The sequence below is a fragment of the Acanthamoeba castellanii genome, assembly GCF_000313135.1.
Source record: "Acanthamoeba castellanii str. Neff unplaced genomic scaffold scf7180000084769, whole genome shotgun sequence".
Taxonomy (NCBI): domain Eukaryota; phylum Discosea; order Longamoebia; family Acanthamoebidae; genus Acanthamoeba; species Acanthamoeba castellanii.
Window position 1 is genome coordinate 120,436 of NW_004457268.1, and position 17,440 is coordinate 137,875.

General features: G+C 57.9%; 6 protein-coding genes and 1 pseudogene across 6 annotated transcripts; 4 read left to right on the forward strand and 3 right to left on the reverse strand.

The window, feature by feature from the left end:
* Positions 1-243: 243 nt before the first annotated feature.
* On the forward strand, positions 244-1,783 carry ACA1_257000 (peroxisomal 3hydroxyisobutyryl-coenzyme A hydrolase; the record flags this gene model as incomplete). Its single annotated transcript, XM_004333506.1, has 8 exons — positions 244-343; positions 464-634; positions 712-932; positions 1,007-1,079; positions 1,162-1,325; positions 1,429-1,475; positions 1,544-1,649; positions 1,703-1,783. The coding sequence occupies 8 exons, from the start codon at positions 244-246 to the stop codon at positions 1,781-1,783; spliced, it is 963 nt and encodes a 320-aa protein (XP_004333554.1).
* Positions 1,784-2,311: 528 nt separating this feature from the next.
* On the forward strand, positions 2,312-6,327 carry ACA1_257010 (protein kinase domain containing protein; the record flags this gene model as incomplete). Its single annotated transcript, XM_004333507.1, has 16 exons — positions 2,312-2,449; positions 2,611-2,726; positions 2,907-2,933; positions 3,193-3,295; positions 3,415-3,559; positions 3,641-3,716; positions 3,839-3,933; positions 4,071-4,122; positions 4,221-4,304; positions 4,387-4,507; positions 4,602-4,650; positions 4,818-4,964; positions 5,069-5,177; positions 5,273-5,350; positions 5,460-5,600; positions 5,721-6,327. The coding sequence occupies 16 exons, from the start codon at positions 2,312-2,314 to the stop codon at positions 6,325-6,327; spliced, it is 2,088 nt and encodes a 695-aa protein (XP_004333555.1).
* A 203-nt stretch (positions 6,328-6,530) lies between these two features.
* Positions 6,531-7,889, reverse strand: ACA1_257020 (uncharacterized protein; the record flags this gene model as incomplete). Its single annotated transcript, XM_004333508.1, has 4 exons — positions 6,531-6,865; positions 6,957-7,275; positions 7,382-7,550; positions 7,651-7,889. The coding sequence occupies 4 exons, from the start codon at positions 7,887-7,889 to the stop codon at positions 6,531-6,533; spliced, it is 1,062 nt and encodes a 353-aa protein (XP_004333556.1).
* Positions 7,890-8,604: 715 nt separating this feature from the next.
* On the forward strand, positions 8,605-12,173 carry ACA1_257030 (WD domain G-beta repeat-containing protein; the record flags this gene model as incomplete). Its single annotated transcript, XM_004333509.1, has 13 exons — positions 8,605-8,898; positions 9,076-9,154; positions 9,261-9,367; positions 9,473-9,608; positions 9,758-10,062; positions 10,193-10,290; positions 10,395-10,505; positions 10,590-10,837; positions 10,952-11,145; positions 11,281-11,449; positions 11,546-11,685; positions 11,789-11,976; positions 12,065-12,173. 13 exons carry the CDS (start codon positions 8,605-8,607, stop codon positions 12,171-12,173), a joined length of 2,178 nt encoding a protein of 725 aa, XP_004333557.1.
* Positions 12,174-12,272: 99 nt separating this feature from the next.
* Positions 12,273-13,416, reverse strand: ACA1_257040 (MaoClike dehydratase domain containing protein; the record flags this gene model as incomplete). Its single annotated transcript, XM_004333510.1, has 6 exons — positions 12,273-12,338; positions 12,446-12,606; positions 12,697-12,774; positions 12,874-12,958; positions 13,069-13,160; positions 13,359-13,416. The coding sequence occupies 6 exons, from the start codon at positions 13,414-13,416 to the stop codon at positions 12,273-12,275; spliced, it is 540 nt and encodes a 179-aa protein (XP_004333558.1).
* A 159-nt stretch (positions 13,417-13,575) lies between these two features.
* ACA1_257050 (uncharacterized protein) lies at positions 13,576-15,991 on the forward strand (the record flags this gene model as incomplete). The annotated part of the gene is made up of 8 exons (XM_004333511.1): positions 13,576-13,884; positions 14,003-14,125; positions 14,272-14,431; positions 14,513-14,702; positions 14,780-14,881; positions 15,000-15,061; positions 15,167-15,207; positions 15,344-15,991. 8 exons carry the CDS (start codon positions 13,576-13,578, stop codon positions 15,989-15,991), a joined length of 1,635 nt encoding a protein of 544 aa, XP_004333559.1.
* Positions 15,992-16,120: 129 nt separating this feature from the next.
* Positions 16,121-17,436, reverse strand: ACA1_257060 (annotated as a pseudogene).
* Between the last annotated feature and the right edge of the window lie 4 nt (positions 17,437-17,440).

A 17,440-nucleotide genomic window follows, 5' to 3' on the forward strand; every position in this document is an offset into this window, starting at 1 on the left:
GCTCTTGTGATTTTATTTGGCTGAGATTTGTAATACTAATCAACTTTTCCACCAAGAATGGGGCGGCAAGCGGGGAGCAGCGAGTGGTCGAGAAAGTCTTGCACCCCAATGGCTGCCTGGTGGTCACTCTCAACCGACCCCGTGCACTCAACGCCCTCAACATGGGTTCAACACCCACCTCTCCACAATCCGGTGTCTCCTCCACGTGCTCTTACACAATGGAAATTCTTTCGCTCTGCAGAGATGGTCGAACTGCTGTGGCAAGTCTTTCGGGAGGCCGAAAGCAGCGGGGACGTGAAGCTGATCGTCCTGAAAGGCGCTGGCGACCGAGCCTTCTGCGCGGGTACCGTCCACGCGCTTGACACGCACCACCGCACACGCACACGCACACGCACACGCACACGACACAATCAATAACACGTGCATGCACCACAACACACGGCACACACGACACGACACGCAGGTGGTGACATCAGAGTGCTGGCGGAGGAGTCGAAGAAGGGCAACTACGCCTACCCGCACCGCTTCTTCGGCGAGGAGTACCGGCTTGATTGTTTCATACATCACCTCAAGAAGCCGTGCCTCGCGCTCATCAACGGCATCACCATGGGCGGCGGCGTCGGGCTTGCCATCGGTGCCGCACACTACTCCGCCCATTCTGGCGCTTTGACATTGACACTGACCAACTGCGCGCGTGCCGTGTTCGCTCAGGTTGCAAGTACCGCGTAGCCACAGAGTCGACCACGTTTGCGATGCCCGAGACAGCGATCGGTTTCTTCCCTGATGTGGGCGGCAGCTATTTCCTGTCTCGCTTGCCAGACGGCGTGGGCAACTACCTGGCGTTGATGGGCGCACGATTGGGGGCGCCCGATGTTTTGCACTGTAACATAGCCACGCACTTCGTGCCCAAGGCCAAGTTGGCTAAGCTCGAGGTACGCACACGCACGTCCACACGCACACACCACCGCACACGCACACACTTACTTTCAATCGCAAAACACGACAGGAGGAACTGTGCAAAACAGATTTCGGGGCTGTCGCGGTCGACTCCGTACTGTCGACTTACGCCTCGCAGCCCGGTACGTGGGGCACGATAATGATACACACCAGATACGCACGAGCAGCGTAGACTGATGAGACGATGATGTTGTGGAACAAAAGAGGGCCAGATCGAAGTGGTGGAGCACGAGGCGAGCATCCAGAGGTACTTCCACGTTGCCTCGGCCGAAGAGATCTACGAGCGGCTGCAGGAGGAAAAGGACAAGAACGCATGGGCCGAGACCGCGCACAAGATCCTCCACAAGAAATCGCCCACCTCCGTCAAGGTACAGACGTCCGCCTCTATGACCGCCATCACCTTCACCGCAGCGCGCCGTCAATTCTTACGACACGCAACTACATTACTAGGTCACATTTGCGGCGTTGCAGAAGGGCCGCGCCATGTCCATTGATGAAGTGTTCGAGATGGACTTGAGGTGGGTTCAAAAACTGCCTGTACTTCAGTTGAGTAGAGCAAGTGGACTAAATGAAGCTGCGTGTACAGAGTGGCGTGCCGGTTCATGGAGAGCCACGACTTCATCGAAGGCGTGAATGCGGTCATCATCGAGAAGCACCACAACCCGCATTGGAAGCCTTCGCACCACGAAGAGGTGAGTTCCAACCTCGACCTTCCCACCTGGCTCACGTTTCTTTCTGATCACAGGTCTCTGAGGATGTGGTCAGTTCGTTTTTCGTACCGTTCACCACAGCTTCACGCGAGCTTTGGGCGCATCATCAGTCCTAGCGGCAAGACTCTTGCCGGCTTGTACATAAGTGGCTGGTGGTGTGTGGTAAGTAATGAAGGGTGTAAAGAACCACAACACAGCCGCCTGCTCACTTGTTCGTCACTGAATTGGGGCGCCAGGATTGGGCGTAGATGTGGCTGACTAGTTTGCTTGTTTGGGTAAAAGGGCAATTTCTAACAGACAAGACAGGAACTCGCTTCGCCATTTCAACCACTGCAATCGCATCGCGAACGTAGGTCGGCACACTCGAGGGATGCTTGCACGACGTCCCTGACACACTTCGACATCATCATCATCATCCTCCTGCCCCCAGCTCGATTCTTCGATTATCGAAAAATCGTCACAACGTAAATTTCATTCTCCAACCTATGGATCGCTCCATCTCCCACTTCATCACCTCATCGCTACGGCCCTCTTCCAATGGTGCCTTCATCTTGCTTTTGCTGGGCCTATCCAGTCCGACCTCGGCGCTAGGCTGGTGCATTTCGAAGAATGCGTGCTCGGTGGCGAGCGTGTGCGATTATGTGATGGAAGGCAAGATCACGTACCTCAACGTGCCCGTCTTCCTGCTCGTCATCTACACCATCCCGCTCCTCTTCCTCCTCTACCACTTATGGTGGAAAATCATCACCAAATTCAGAAAGGCCCTCACTGGCACCCTCGCTGTACATCGCCCCCACCTTTAGATTTATTTTACATTTTTTGATTCTTGCATTCAATTAATTAATACGAATAATCAAATCTATGACTTTTGTTCATTAATCACCATTTCACATTCAAACAGTTTGAACGCCAGCTGCTGCCAATCTACATACGGTGGCTGCAGATCCTCATGTTGTTCATGGTGTGGCTCATCGTGAGCCTGTTCTTGGCGCCCATCAACAGCATCCTCGCCATCGTCCTCACCGTCGTCGAGATCTTTGGCCTCTCCATGTTCTGCAAGTACCGCTTCTCCCTCCACTAGCATCGTGCGTGTCGTGTCGTGTCAATGTCGCGCGTGCGTGTCGTGCGGTCCACCGCTTCAACTTGGTCGGCGCGTGTGATTGGTTGGCGCTGTGCTTTTGTTTTGTTCCGGAATTCTTCGTCCCACAAGTTGGCGCCCAACGCGCTGGGCACATACAGCCAAAGCGGCCCACCGGCCCAGCATACGTACCTTGCTGGAGGGACCTGCGATCAAGAAGGCGGGTCCCTTAGACGCCACCCCCTTCCATTGCACCTCGGGTTGTGCGTGGTGGTGGCTACTGCTGCCCTACTGGGCCAGCAGACAGCATAATTTGTGGTCGTGTGGGCGGTGCGCTCGTCGCCTGCCCACGCCCTCCTCCAATCAACGACAAAATAGTCACAATTTGGGCCGTGTGTGTGGTTACATGGAAAACAAACCGCTAACACGCTATTGACGTTTTCACAGCACGCTGATCATTTGGATGCACATGTCGGACTTGTCTCGGCGCTCGCTGCTGAAATCCATCGTAGGCTCCATCTTCATCGCGGGCCTGGTGGCCAGCGGATGGGTTCGTTCCTCTTCGTAGCGCTTTGATCACCATCACCGTGTGTGTGTGTGTGTCGTGTGTGTGTCGTGAGTGTTTCGTCTCTTGTAACTGTGTGTCTTCGTGGTCCATGGCAAACACAGTACTTCATAGCGAATCCCGGTAGCGAGTGGACCTCCACGAACACCGACTGGAGCTTCTTCGGTATCCTCTACAACGGCGTCTGGTTCCTCATCTACCTCACCCTGCTCGTGGTGCCCTACGTGCCGTACCTTCGCACCTTCGCTGGTACCACCTACGCTTCTTCTTTTCTCTACTTTGCTTCTCGCGTCCGAGCCCTCGAACCGACGTTATGATCTGTGGACACAGCTCGTCGGGCGCTCCAGCGCTTCCTGTTCGTGCTCGTGGCGGTGTGGCTGATGTCCACTGCGACCGCGGTGCTGAGGTACCTCGATATCGACGGCGCCTCCTGGTACGGCCACCCGCTACAACAATCTATTTTATTTTCTATATTCTTTTTTAAAACATTAAAATATAGCTCGACTCACCGCAGCTGTCCTCTCGCAGTGTGGCCATGGCCCAGAGCGCCCTCTCCTCGCTGTTCTTCGTCATTGTCTACGTGTCCGCACTGTCCGCCGATTCCATCGAGTGGCGCAAGAAAGGTACGCCTGTTCTCGCCCATGCATATATCATATTATATTTTATAATTATGAACAATAATTATCTATAATTATTTTTTATTATATATTATTTTCTGGCGATTAACGAAAACGTTTCGTGTGGCTTAACGCTGATGCAGGATACGCGGGAACTAAGTTTGGCAACAACTCGTCCACTCTGCCACTGCTGACGTACACCCCCTCGCCACTCACTTCTGCGCGGTCGGCTGCAGCAACGTATTCAGTTGATGTTGAGTTGCTGCTGTTTTCCCGCGTTGTGATTGTACCAGGCTGTCGGACGACTGGCGCATCGACTACGACGACCTCGAGATCGTGGAGCCGCTGGCCCGAGGCAACTTTGCCGAAGTCCACAGGTTTGATCCGCGCGCGCGCGCGCCAGCTGTCGTGACATGCCACCATAGGGCAACGCTAACATGAAACCGGATCGCTCTGCAGAGGGTTCTGGCGCGGCATCAATGTGGCCATCAAGACTCTCTATCAGACCCAAATGCAGCACACCGAACTCAAACAGTTCGAGAACGAAGTCGAACTCCTCCGCCAGCTGCACCACCCCAACGTACGCGCCCTGACACATCATTTTACTCATTTTAAAAATCTTAATTCTCTACTTTTAAAAAGTATAAACTAATCTTTTTCCTCTTTGTGCGCAGATTGTGCTGTTCATCGGCGCCTGCATGCAGGCCCCACACTTTTCGATCGGTAACGGATTCCTGACATTCGACATGCACACCGCACACACCGCACACACCGCACACACCGCACACACCGCACACACCGCACACACCGCACACACCGCACACACCGCACACACCGCACACACCGCACACACCGCACTCATCGGCTTGGTGCGCGTTTGTGTGCTGTAGTGATGGAGTTCATGACGCAGGGCTCACTGTACCACGTCATTCACTCCGACCGAGAGATCACGCTCCACCGCAAGTTCCTGATGGGGCGCGACATCGCCCGCGGCATGCTCTACCTCCACTCCCACAAACCCTCCATTGTACATAGGGGTACGCAAATGGGCTCTGCAGGTGGAGGGCGGTGGTGGGCGGTGGTAGTGGCGGTGGTGGGGTGGTAGTGGGGTGGTAGTAGCTAAGGCTAACCAATGAAACAGATCTGAAGAGCCTGAACATTCTAGTGGACGACAGTCTCAACCTGAAGGTGACCGACTTTGGCCTCTCGTGCAAGGTCAACCACACCATTACGGCCGTCGGCACTCCCATGTACGCACGCCGAGACACGACACACACGGCACACACGGCACACACGACACACACACGACACACACAGCTCACATTAACCACGCGTGGTATCAAAGGTATTCGGCCCCTGAGGTCCTCCGTTCGTCTGTTTACACTGAGAAGTCAGACGTGTACAGCTTTGGGATCATCATGTGGTGCGCCCCTCCCGCAATATTCAATACTAATTAATAATATTTTTGTAGTGTTGTTAATGTTATAATTATAAAATAATACTAATACAAAAAAAAACTACCAACGCAACAGGGAGCTGATGACGCGAGAGGAGCCCTACGTGGGCATCAATTTGTTCGAGATCATCAACAAGGTCGTCACGGAGAAGCTGCGGCCGCGGCTGCCCGCACCGTCCGACGAGTTCCCCTCGTGCCTTCTCGACATCATCCAGCGGTACCACCCCCTCGCCCTCGCCCACACTAGTCGCCATCGTCAAGGCAGTCACACGCACCACCACACACGCACACGCACCACCGCACACGCACACGCACCACCGCACACGCAACACGACAGGTGCTGGGACGATGAGCCGGAGGTGCGGCCGTGCTTCCGCGAGATACTGGAGTACATGGAGATCAAGGCCGAGGAGACGCGCGACCCCGCACTCGTCGCGGCCTCGTCGTGCTACGTCGACCTCTCGAGCTCGGGCGTGCGCCGCACGCTCACGGCCGGCCTCCGGCGCTCGTCGTCCCTCTCGACATCCGCCGGCGCGACCACTTCGGCCGCCTCGTCGATGCCGCTGCCGTCGCTGGCCGCCGGCGCTGGCCGCGAGGAGAGCGTCGATGACGAAGACCGCCGGCGGACGACGACCGGCAGTGGCGAGGAGAGCGGCGACGGCGGGCCGTCGTCGGTGCGGCTGCAGATCGACGTGCCGGCGTCATGGGACGACGGCGCGAGCGACGCCGAGAGCCGGGAGCGCACGCGGGAGGAGGAGGTGCGAAGGCAGCGACATCAACGACACGAACAAGAACGAAGTCGCCAACTGCAGCAGCAACTACAACGACAACGACAACAAGACGAACGGGAAGACAATGAAGAGCGCCGAGGAGATGATGAAGACGAAGACGAGGACAGCCGAACACGGCGACGGCTCAACATCAACGACGCAGACAACCCATGAAGGAGTTCTATTTATGTTATGATTGTTTATGTGGCAGAGAAGTTTATTTTATCATATCTTGATATAGCGAGAGTGATCAACATCGTGATCACTCCAAGAGAAGAGAAAGTAAAAAACATATGGTTGTAGTTGTATCGCACATTTTAAAGATATAGCTGGTCGGGATTGGCGGTCGGTTGCAGAGCAACGCGGAGTCGGCTGGCTTAGAGCAGGTGGGAGAGCGAGGCGTAGGAGAAGAGAACGGCCAGGAGGAGGGCCAGGTTGGGCAGGAGGCCCGAGGCCCAGCCGCCCTCGATGTCCATGAGCGGGTCGAGCATGATCTTCTCGGCCGCGCGGTCGCTGGTGACCACCACCTCGACGCTGCCCTTCTGGGTCCACTTGGCCTTGTTGAGGGTCACGTTGAGGTTGGCGAAGTGGGGCTCGCCCGACTTGGCGTAGGGGTTCTTGCTGAGGAAGGTGAAGCCACCACGCCCGGGCCACAGGTAGGCGAACGTGTAGGGGCCGTTCAGGGTGAACCCAGTGGTGCGTCCCTTGCTGTCTGTGAATTAACATAACATATACGTCAATATAATTATATATGATATTGTGTGATATGATCTATATATACACAGAAAAAGAGTAGAAAGTACCCTTGGCGACGGTGTAGGAGACGGTGGGCTCGGCGGTGAGGTTCTTCTTCTGGCCGGGCAGGGTGTTGTTGTTCATGAACATGTAGAAGTCCTCGTCGGCGATGTCCCAGGTGACCTCGGTGCACACCTGGAAGCCGTTGAGGTAGGACTTGACGGGCCACTCGATCTGGATGTTGGCCTTAACGTTGCCGGGCAGGAGGGCGATGAACTGCTTGGAGCCGGGCACGGCCTCCATGTGGTACTTGTCGATGAAGGACTTGATGTTCCAGTTGAACACGGCACCCTCGGGCTTGGCAATGCCAACGTTCTGGCTGAATTCCTAATGGATTTAAAAAAACGCACCAAGCGAAAAAATTTCCGGTTAGCCACGAAACGACGCGGGCCAATGGAAAATCAAAGCGATTTGAGAGGAGTGGGAGATGTACAGAGTAGACGGAGTCGAGGTCGGGGTCCCACAGCGCCTGAGGCCTGATGACCTGCTTCTGGCCGAGGGCCAGGGCGGCCTCCTGCACGGCGCCACCGCCGCCCTTGCCCACCTCACGCAGACAGGTCAGGCGCATGGTGAACCTGGAGTTGCCGTGGCTGGCAATGAATCTGTTGATAATGAACATGTTGGTGGAGTAGAATTAGCATCGTCTTCACCACACACCAACACGCATGTCAATAAAAGAGAGGCGACAATTGCAAAACATACCCAGTGCCGTCGTCGGTGAGCTTGAAGCCGTTTTGGAGGTCGAGCGCGGGCGTGAGGATCGTTTCCAGGTCGCCGCCATCGCCACCGCCTTCGGCAGGCGGCGAGGGAGCAGGCTCGGAGGGCGAGGCCTCGGGCACGGGGGAGGTCTCGGGCGCGGGCGTCTGGGCGGCCACGAGGGCCAGCAGGCAGGTCGAGAGCAGGACCAGCAGGAGGGTCCAGGTCATGGATTTGATGGCCATGCTGCTGTCTTTGTTTGTGTGTTCTGTTGAAGAAGAAGACCAAGTTCAACACTTGTTGGTGGATGCTGCTTGCTGCTGCTAATGCTTGAGGTTGAAGCAGTAGTTGGTGGTGGTGGTGATGATAGTGGAGAAGGTAGGTTGCAATATTTGTACCCCAGGGGCGGAAACCAACACCGAAACCAGTAGGACCTGGCCCCGAGGAGGAGTTGGGAGAAATCTGATAGGGATTACGAACAATTGATCAGTGTGAAGGACCCTGGCCGCTGGTGGTTGGTCCGGTGGAGTTTGGCAGTCCGTCGGATTCATCCCAGACCCGTACTCCCGTGATGTCGTGTGTTCAATTCAGTTCGTCAACCGAACATCTCGCGAACTCCAGAAGGGGCGAGAAACGGTGGAATCAGAGAGAAATTCCCCACACGGCCGACGTGCCGCTTATGCCGATAAATCCCTGTTCCTTTATCGAATAATAGAATTATTCTGTGCCCAGAACCAGGCCGACCGGACGGGCGACCCTTCGTCACCGAGATTTGGGCAGCGTTGCCTTCGTCATCGGTCTTGTCGTCTTCCATTTTTCATTCTGTTGGCGGGTGTAACGGCTTTCTTTGCTGAGCGAAAAGTTTGCGAAACGTGTAATTTTTGTTTCAAAATTCACCACGGGCGGTTTTGCTTGTTTCATCTTGGGGACAGAGATCTTCGTCACACAAATAAAGGCAAGATGAGCAGCAAGGAGAGGGAGACAGATAATCAGATCCTCCTCTATCTAAAGAGGAAGGGCTACAAGGCCGCCGCGGCCATTATGCAGCAGGAATTGGCTCGCGCTGCGGCTCCGGCTGGCCATGGGGGCGAACGGACAGCAGAGCAGGCCACCTTTGAAGCCGCGCTCGATAGCGAAGCGAGCATTACAAATCTCATTTCTTCCTTCGGCACCATCGATCGTTCGCCTGAGCGCTACGATGAGGCCTACATCGCACTGCGCGATTGGATTTACGCCTCCCTCGACCGATACAAGGTCCCATTCCTTTCCCCATCCACTCCATCACCTCGTCTGCGCCCAACCCCCTACAAATTAAATCATCATTTAATATCTAGTATAATTCTTCATCAGCCCATTTCGCTTTCCGAAAGAAGTTGAGCCTCTGGGCAGTGCAAACCGAAAAAGGCTCATCTTTTTCCTCTTCGCCTGCAGTTTGAGCTGATGGGTGTGCTGTACCCGGTGTTCGTGCACCTCTATCTCGACATGGTGGCGGATAACCGCCCCGACGCCGGTACGTACCACTACTCCTACGCTACTTGGTCTCCGCTGGCGTCGTCGCCAACCTCATCGCTCATGTCATGATGAACCCCTCGCCTCGCTTCCTGGTGTGGCCTCAGCCATGGGCTTCTTGCAGAAGCATCTGGTCGAACACGAGGATCTCCACCTGGACGAGATTCAGCGTTTGCAGGCCGTCACCAGCAAGCAGCAGATCGAAGAAAACCAGGTATGTTTGCTACCACTACAACTACAACTACTACTACTCGGTGCTCGTTCTTATGTAGTGAGCATCATCATCGTCGTCGTCGTCATCATCATCCATCGTGTGCAGGTGGCGCAGAAGTTCCGCAAGTTCAAGTCACCCGTCCGCATGTGCCGCTACAGCGCCAACCTCTTGGTGGCCTTCCTCGAACAGCCGAAGATGACCCTGCTGCTGGGTCTTGCCAACCAGTATCTCGACATCAAGGGTATTTGATTTCTTCTACACACACGACACACACACACCACACACCACACACACCACACACACCACACACACACACACACACACAACACACTAATGGATGTGTGCGGTGCGTGCGGTGCGATGATGATCTGGTGTGATGATGAAACGCAGTGTTCAGCGGTGAACCGGATGAGCTGGCCGAGTTGGAGTACGACGCCATCACCGGCCAGTCGGCGGAGGAGGTGGACAACATCAACCGCAAGGAGGTACACTGGGGCCTGCTCGAGGAGCAGGTGGCGCACCTCAAGGAGGAAGCGGCCGAAAAGGAGGCCAAGACCAAGGAAAAGGAGAAGGAGAAGGAGAAAGAAAAGGAGAAGGAAAAGGAGAAAGAGAAGGAGGACGCCGGGAAGGACGACAGCCAAATGGACATCGAGAAAGACGCGGAAAAAGACGAGGAAAAGGAAGAAGCCAAGAAGGTACACCCTGACCAGCACCTCTCCGATCCAACTTCGCATCGTGTGGCGTGTCGCGTATTGTCGCGTCGTGTCGTGTCTGCGTCGTCACGCGTTCCCCGCTTATGATGCGGTGGCCCTGATTGGATTGCAGGCCAAGGAAACTCCGGTCAAGCGAGTAAAGACGGAGCCGACTGAACCCGCGGGGCCACCAATCGAGACCATCAAGTCCATGATCCCCGTTCCCTCCCTGTACGTCCACGCCCGCACATGCCCCCGCGCACACTCGCTCGCCCGCTCACTGCAGTGCGGAGCGCAGTCAGCTGACCAAGTGTGGCCCTCATTCCTGATTCCAGAAACGAAACTCTGGAGATCAAGCGATTGGAGGACCTGAGAAGGCGCGTGGCGCTCTCGTCCGCCTCGCTCCCCTCCATCTGCTTCTTCACCTTCCTCAACTCTCACAACAGGTGAACACCCCCACCCTTCGAGCGCCGATCTTTGTCAGCTTCACTGAACTCATCACCGACCTGTGGCTGTGCTGTGCTGCGTAGCATCAATTGTGTCGACATCACGCGTGATGCGAGCGTGGTGGCCGGGGGCTACGCGGACTCGTCCATCAAAGTGTGGGACCTGCAAAAGGACCACCAGCGCATTTTTGGGACGGGCAAGGAGGAGGCGCCCACGTCGCGGAAGCGCTCGACGGACTATGTGCAGCTGCTGGGCCACTCGGGTCCAGTCTACGCCTGCAGCTTCAGCCCCGACAACCAGTACCTCATCTCCGCTTCCGAAGACAACACCGGTACCCTCCCTTCCTCTCGTATGTGTGTCGTGTGGTGTGTCGTGTGTGTGTGTGTCGTGTGTGTGTCGTGTGTGGTGTGTGTGTGTGTCTTACGTGCGGTTTCATGGGTACCAGCGCGCCTGTGGAACCTCGAGACTCGAACGAACCTCGTCTGCTATCGGGGACACAACTACCCCGTGTGGGACGTCGAGTTCAGTCCTCTTGGGTACTACTTCGCGACGGCCAGCCACGATCGAACGGCGCGCCTGTGGAGCACTGACCACATCTACCCGCTTCGCATCTTTGCGGGCCACCTGTCCGACGTCGACGTACGTCGCCATTCCATTCCATCAGTTTCTGTTTTTGCTGCTGCTGCTGTGCTGTTCGTGTGAAAGTGTCGTGTGGCCTTTTCATCAACCGACCGACCGACCGACCAACTCGGTGCTTTGCTTCCGCCCGCACAGTGCGTCAAGTTCCATCCGAACTGCAACTACGTGGCCACGGGCTCGAGCGACAAGTCGATCAGGCTCTGGGAAATGAACTCGGGCAACTGCGTGCGCATTTTCACCGGCCACTTCGGTCCCGTCTACGCCCTCGCCTTCTCCCCCGACGGCCGTCTGCTCGCCTCCGCTGGTACCTTGGCACGACACACACACGACACACACACACACGGCACACACACACGGCACACACACACGGCACTCACATACCCTCGCTCTCCTACAAAAGGTGAGGACAAGACGGTGATGATTTGGGACCTGGGCACGGGCAAGCGCGTCAAGGTGCTGTCGGGCCACCACGAGAAGACCATCTGGTCGCTCGACTTCTCCGCCGAGGGCACACTCCTCGCCTCCGGTTCGGCCGACAACGTACGCACACACCCCACACTCTCTTCTCCCCCATCATTGGCGTCGCGTGCCTGACATTCCGTGGTCGTCGGGCCTGACGACACCAAACAATCAAACTAAACAGACGGTGCGGCTGTGGGCGATGGACCGATCGGCGGCCACGGCACCGTCCGCAGGGCTCGCCGCCGCGACGGCCTCCATCACCGGCGGCGCCGCGCCCGCGCCCATCCTGCCGTCGGCCAGCTTCAGCACCGCAGCGCTCGCCACCTCCGACGACGCCGGCAAGCACGGCAAGAAGCGTCCCGTCACCAAGTACCCTCCTCTCCCACATCTCTCCCACACCTCGAGCGTGCGATTGCTGACGTGATGGGCTCTGCTTGATTGTTTGGGGGGTGACCAGGTCGCCGGAGCTGTTGAAGACGTTCGCGACGAAGAAGACGCCCGTGTACTCACTCAAGTTCACCCACCGCAACCTCCTCCTCGCCGCCGGGCCCTTCCTCGCCGATTGATACCACCATCACACCGCACACGCACACGCGCGTGTGCGACTCGGTAGAACAAGGAGGTTTATGTTTCTGAGAAGACTCTTGGCAGTGATGTGCCAACTCTTACACGTAGTAGCGCGCGATCTGCTCGACGATCGCCACGGGCTTCTTGGACGGCTCGCTCTTGCCCTGGCCACCCACACACACACCAAGTCAGCAACGTTCGTACGACGCACGACACGCACACACCACACACCACACACCACGACACGACACGACCGGAGCACACTGGTTACCTTCTCCTTGACCTCGAAGGTGCCCTCGATGATGACCTGAATGCCGCCGGGCACGTCGGTCACCTCCTTGAGGGTGACGCGCGTGCGCACGCTGGCGCCGACGTGCACGGGCGCGATGAAGCGGACCTTGTTCAGGCCGTAGTTGACTCCCATCTTCACTCCTATCGACCACCATCGTCATCAGCGTCCATTGTCACCACCACTGATGATGATGGTGATGGTGATGAAGAAGAAGAAGATCGACGGCGTACCCTCCAGGCGAGGAATGGCCTCGGCGTTGAGGAACGGCGCCAGCGAGAGCGTCAGGAAGCCGTGAGCGACGGGACCGCCTGCGTGTCGTGTCGTGTCGTGCGTCGCGCGTGTGTCGTGTCATGGTCGTGGTCGTGTCAGTGGGAAGGGTTGTGTCATGTGTGCCGTGTGTCGCGTACCGAAGGGGGATTCCTTCTTGGCGCGCTCGGGCTCGGTGTGAATCCACTGCCAATCGCAGGTGGCATCGGCGAACGTGTTCACACGCTGCAAAAACACATAAATAATTATTTAATTATTATTAATAAAAATAATTATAAGATAAATTCAAATAGTATTAAAGGTGCCTGTTGGGTGATCTCGAGCCAGCCGCTTACGCCGACCTCGGTGCCGACGGCCTTCTTCATCTCGTCCACGTTGGCGAAGCTGCGGTTTTGAGGCGCGCTGCGGCCCTTCACCTCATCCCGCACTAGCGCGCAGAGGAAAAGGAAATGTTAATCTCACCCGCTACTCGATTCGATTAAAGAATGAAGAATCAAATGGGAGAGGCGTACAAGCGTTGGCGCTGTTGGCAGCAAGGGCGCCAATCGACTCTAGATTTTTGGGCTTTCTGGTTAGCAGCAGAACTCATGGGGCGCTGGTTGGTGCAAGGGGGAGGGGGCAGAACCAGCTCCAGCCATGTGGTTGCCGATAACCTGCACTCGTCTCACGGCCTGCGTGTTCATCTTCGTCGTAGTAGCTTGCGTGTCGTGTGAAGAGAAGGGAACACGAGCAGACCCACTTTAGTTTTATTATCAATATTTTTCTTTTTTTCTTGTGCTATTTACCAAAAGAGGAAAAATCACATTATAAATAAATAGAAAAGTCTTTGTTCATTGATGAAGATGGAGGAGCTGCCAGATGAGGTGCTGCTGGAAATAGTTCGAAGGGTGGTGCTGGTGCGAAGCAGCTCGCCGGCGACCAGGGGTGAGGAGGCGGCATGTTGTGCAGCGGCGGTGTTGAGGGATGTGGGCAGCCTGTCGCGCGTGTCGAGCCGGTGGCGCGCCGTGGTCGCGACCGACTCCCTGTGGCGCGACCTCTACAAGCACAGATGGATGAACCACAACCGACACCTCGTGCGCGAGCAGGACCACCAACAAATCGACCAACAGTTCGACTCCTTCTACCGCGCCCACAAGCCCCTCTGCTGGAAGGTACATATTATTTTTAATTTATTTATTTTAATATTCAACTTTCAACATCAATATCTCTGCATAAATAATTACTCATTTATCAGTTATAAATTAAAATTCAAATAATAAAATCGTGCAGGCGTTCTACTTGCGCGAGGTGCGGCGCCCGATGACGGAGCTGCTGCGCGGGGTCGACTGGGACTCGCTGCGTCTCTCAAAGCTGGGCTGGACTGGCCTCCAGGACTCCGCCCTCGCCCGCTCGGTACCACCACGTCTTTCTCTTGACTGAAGGCGGCGTCATCACCAACACCTCGTTCCCTGTGTCGTGTGTCGTGTTGTGTGTCGTGTGTGTCGTGTGTGTGTGTCGTGTGTCGTGTGTGTCGTGGTGTGTGTGTGGTGCGGAGACAGGAGGAGGACGGCGCGGTGCGGGAGCTGCGCGCGGCCTCGCGGTCGGAGCGGCTGCGGGAGGCGCTCGCCTCCTACCCGCCCGCCTTCCGGCGTCGTCTGCGCGAAAGACTCGAGATGCTGCACGTCCGCTGCAGCTTTCTACACCGCATTCAGAACGCACGTGCGTGTCGTGCGTGTCGTGCGTGTCGTGCGTGTCGTGTGTCGTGTAGTTGGTCGTGTCGTGTGCTGAACGGCGTCGCAGTGTTCTTGGCCAAGGTGGGGTTGGGGGTCTACGCGGTGCGGCGCCTGGCGCCCTCGCTCTGCCCTCTGCCCGACCGATTCGTGGCCGCGCGGCGACTGCCGGGTGCCGCCTCTGCTCTCGCCGTCCTCGCCGGCTTCTGGCCTCTCCTGTCCTACACCGCGGCCTACTCTGTCGTGCAACATCAGCTCGGGTACGTGTGTGCGTGTGCGGTGGCGCGTGTGTCGTGTCGTCGTGTGCGACGTCTGTTGAGTGGTGGCGTTGGTGTAGGGCGAAGAGCTACCTGGGCGGCTGCGGTCGCAATTGGCGCCTGTGTGCGGCCAAGTTCGGCGTACGCGTCTTGCATTCGCTGCTCGAGGAAATCGGCCTTCGGTACCCTCCACCCCCGTCCCACCGCTCACGATTGTCGCTCCAACCGCTCACTCCTACCCGCACGCACGACCGCACACGCATGACCGCACACAATGCATAAAAGGTGGTTGTGCGTGAGTCCGTTCGTAATGGCGCTCGTTGCGACCAACGGCCTCCTGAAAGCTGTGACCTTTATCCTCGGTAACACACACGCACAACACACACACACACACACACACACACACACACACACCACACACACGACGCACACCACACACTCGCGCCGGCTCACCACCCACCACCCAGCTCTCGTGGGTTCCTACACCGTGTTGGAGACCCTGAACCAGGTGACTACTCCCTCCCGTTAACAACACAGCACATCGTGTGGTTGTCTTCCACACTCACCACACACACACGACACACCACACTCACCACACACACTCACCACACACACTCACACACACACACGCCGCCAACACGCAGCACTCGACCCGGCGCGCGCCAAGCGACGACACGAAGATCAGCATGTTCAGCTTCGCGGTGGCATGCTACGTGGCCCGCTTCGACTTGGTTCTCGGCACCGTCGCCACCCTGGTCCTGCCCCTCTTCCACCGCCTCACCCGCAACGCCTACCGTGACGTCATCAAAGAGGCCGGCTCGGCCCCGCCGCCACCGCAGCCGTACCTGCACCTCTTCGTGCTGGGCCTGTTCGCGGTGAGCTCGCTCGCGCAGCTGTCGCACACGCCGCCGTGGCTCACCGAGAAGCTCGCCACCGCGGCGGCGGCGTGGCGGCCCACGGCGCGGGTGTGGGACTACCTGTCGGCAATCAACACCAGCCGCCAGCCCGCGGCCTTCCTCGTAACGCTCCGCGCGTCGCTCGCCGGGTTGACCACGGCGCCGCACGGCAGCCGCAGCAACAGCGACGAGAGCGAGAGCGAGGCCAAGCGGCAGCTCGGCGAGTGTCTGCGCGCGGTGCACGGGCATGTGGTCGGGTGGGTCATGTGCCACGCGGCCCTGCGGCACGGCCTCCCGACGGCGGTGGCCCTCAAGCTCGTCTACGAGGCCGAGCTGCTCCTCTGCCACCTCGCCGCCAAGGCCCTCACCAGGTCACGGAACCAAAGCACCTCATAACTGTTCGTCAAAAAGAAAGAAAGCGAAGCGGTTGTCTTCGTCTTCGTTGTTCATTGTTCGCTCTTCGTTCTTTGTCTTCGCTTTCATTCTTTCTCTTTCGTTTTCGTTCTTCTCGGCTTCAGGGGGGTGTCACCGGCGCCACTTGCGGTAGCACTGGTGGAGGGTCCACTTCCAGCTGTCCTTGAAGGCGAGGCCCTCCTGCATGAGGAACACCTCCATCGGATCCTTGTGCCGATCGATCACCTGCTTGAGCGTCTCTCGCGAGATCAGCCCGTTCAGTCGACCCTTCTTCGTCACATACGCGTCCGACAACCTGAACACACACCACACGCCATCAGCCCAACCGCACACGCGCACCGCACACGCATGAAGGAATGAATGGAATGAAATGAATTCTGACGTACTTGAGGGTGATGAAGAGCATATGGACGTAGGGCATGGGCATCTCGTCGAGGATCTGGATGGGCACGGGGATGACCGGGAGCGGCGGCCTGTTGGGATACAGCTGACGGATCTCGCCCGAGGCCGACACGGCCCCGCCCGCAGCCCCACCGGCCCCGGCACCGGCCACCAGCGCCGCCAGCGAGCTCGTCCGTCGCCGCAGCTCGCCCGGCGCGCCGCGCGAGCTCGACGACCTCCGCCGCAGGCCCTCCAACCCAGCGACCGGCGACCCACCGCCGCCGCCGCCCTGACCACTGCCGACCGCGCCGTCGCCATGGTTGTGGGCGAGCCGACGGGGACGACGACGGCGCCGCCGCCCATCATTGGCCGAGGCGTGTTGGAGGCGACGCCCATCATGCCGGGTCCGGCCGCGTGTGGTGCGGGCTTCGGGGGCTTCTTGAAGATGGGCATCTCCGTGTCCTCCTTGACCTCAAAAATGTCGGTCAGCCGCGACGCTGCCGGCGCACCCGCACGCTCCTTCTCCGACACCCGCCGAAGCGCCTGCATGCGTGCGTGCGTGTGTCGTGTGTGTGTGTGAGCAAGACCGCACACGCACATGACCGCACACGCACACACGACCGCACACGCACCTCTTCTTCGGAGATCATGGGGAGATTGGAGCCGAGGCCCTTGTCCTCGCGGCCCCAGAAGGTGCCGTAGGTCTTGCCCACCAGGTGCCGGCCCTCGCCCTCGCCCAGGCCCTCGCCCAGGCCCGTCGCCCGGCGGCCCGCCACCGTGCCCCGGTTGCCCATCACGTACTCCTCGTCCGACGAGTGGCCCTCCTGGCCCTTCTTCTGGCCCACGCGCCGCTTGTTGCGCGTTCGCCGCCGCTTCCGGCGGGCCAGCGGACCCAGCATTGCGGCGGCGGCGCCAGCGAGGCCGCCGCCGCCGCTGCCAGTGCCGCCGCTGACCTCAAAGTCGGTGCTCTGTCCATCGTCCGGTTCGGTGGTGGATATCACCAGCCAACGGATCAGGTCCTTCCGCTTCACGAAGCCCAGCAACATGCGC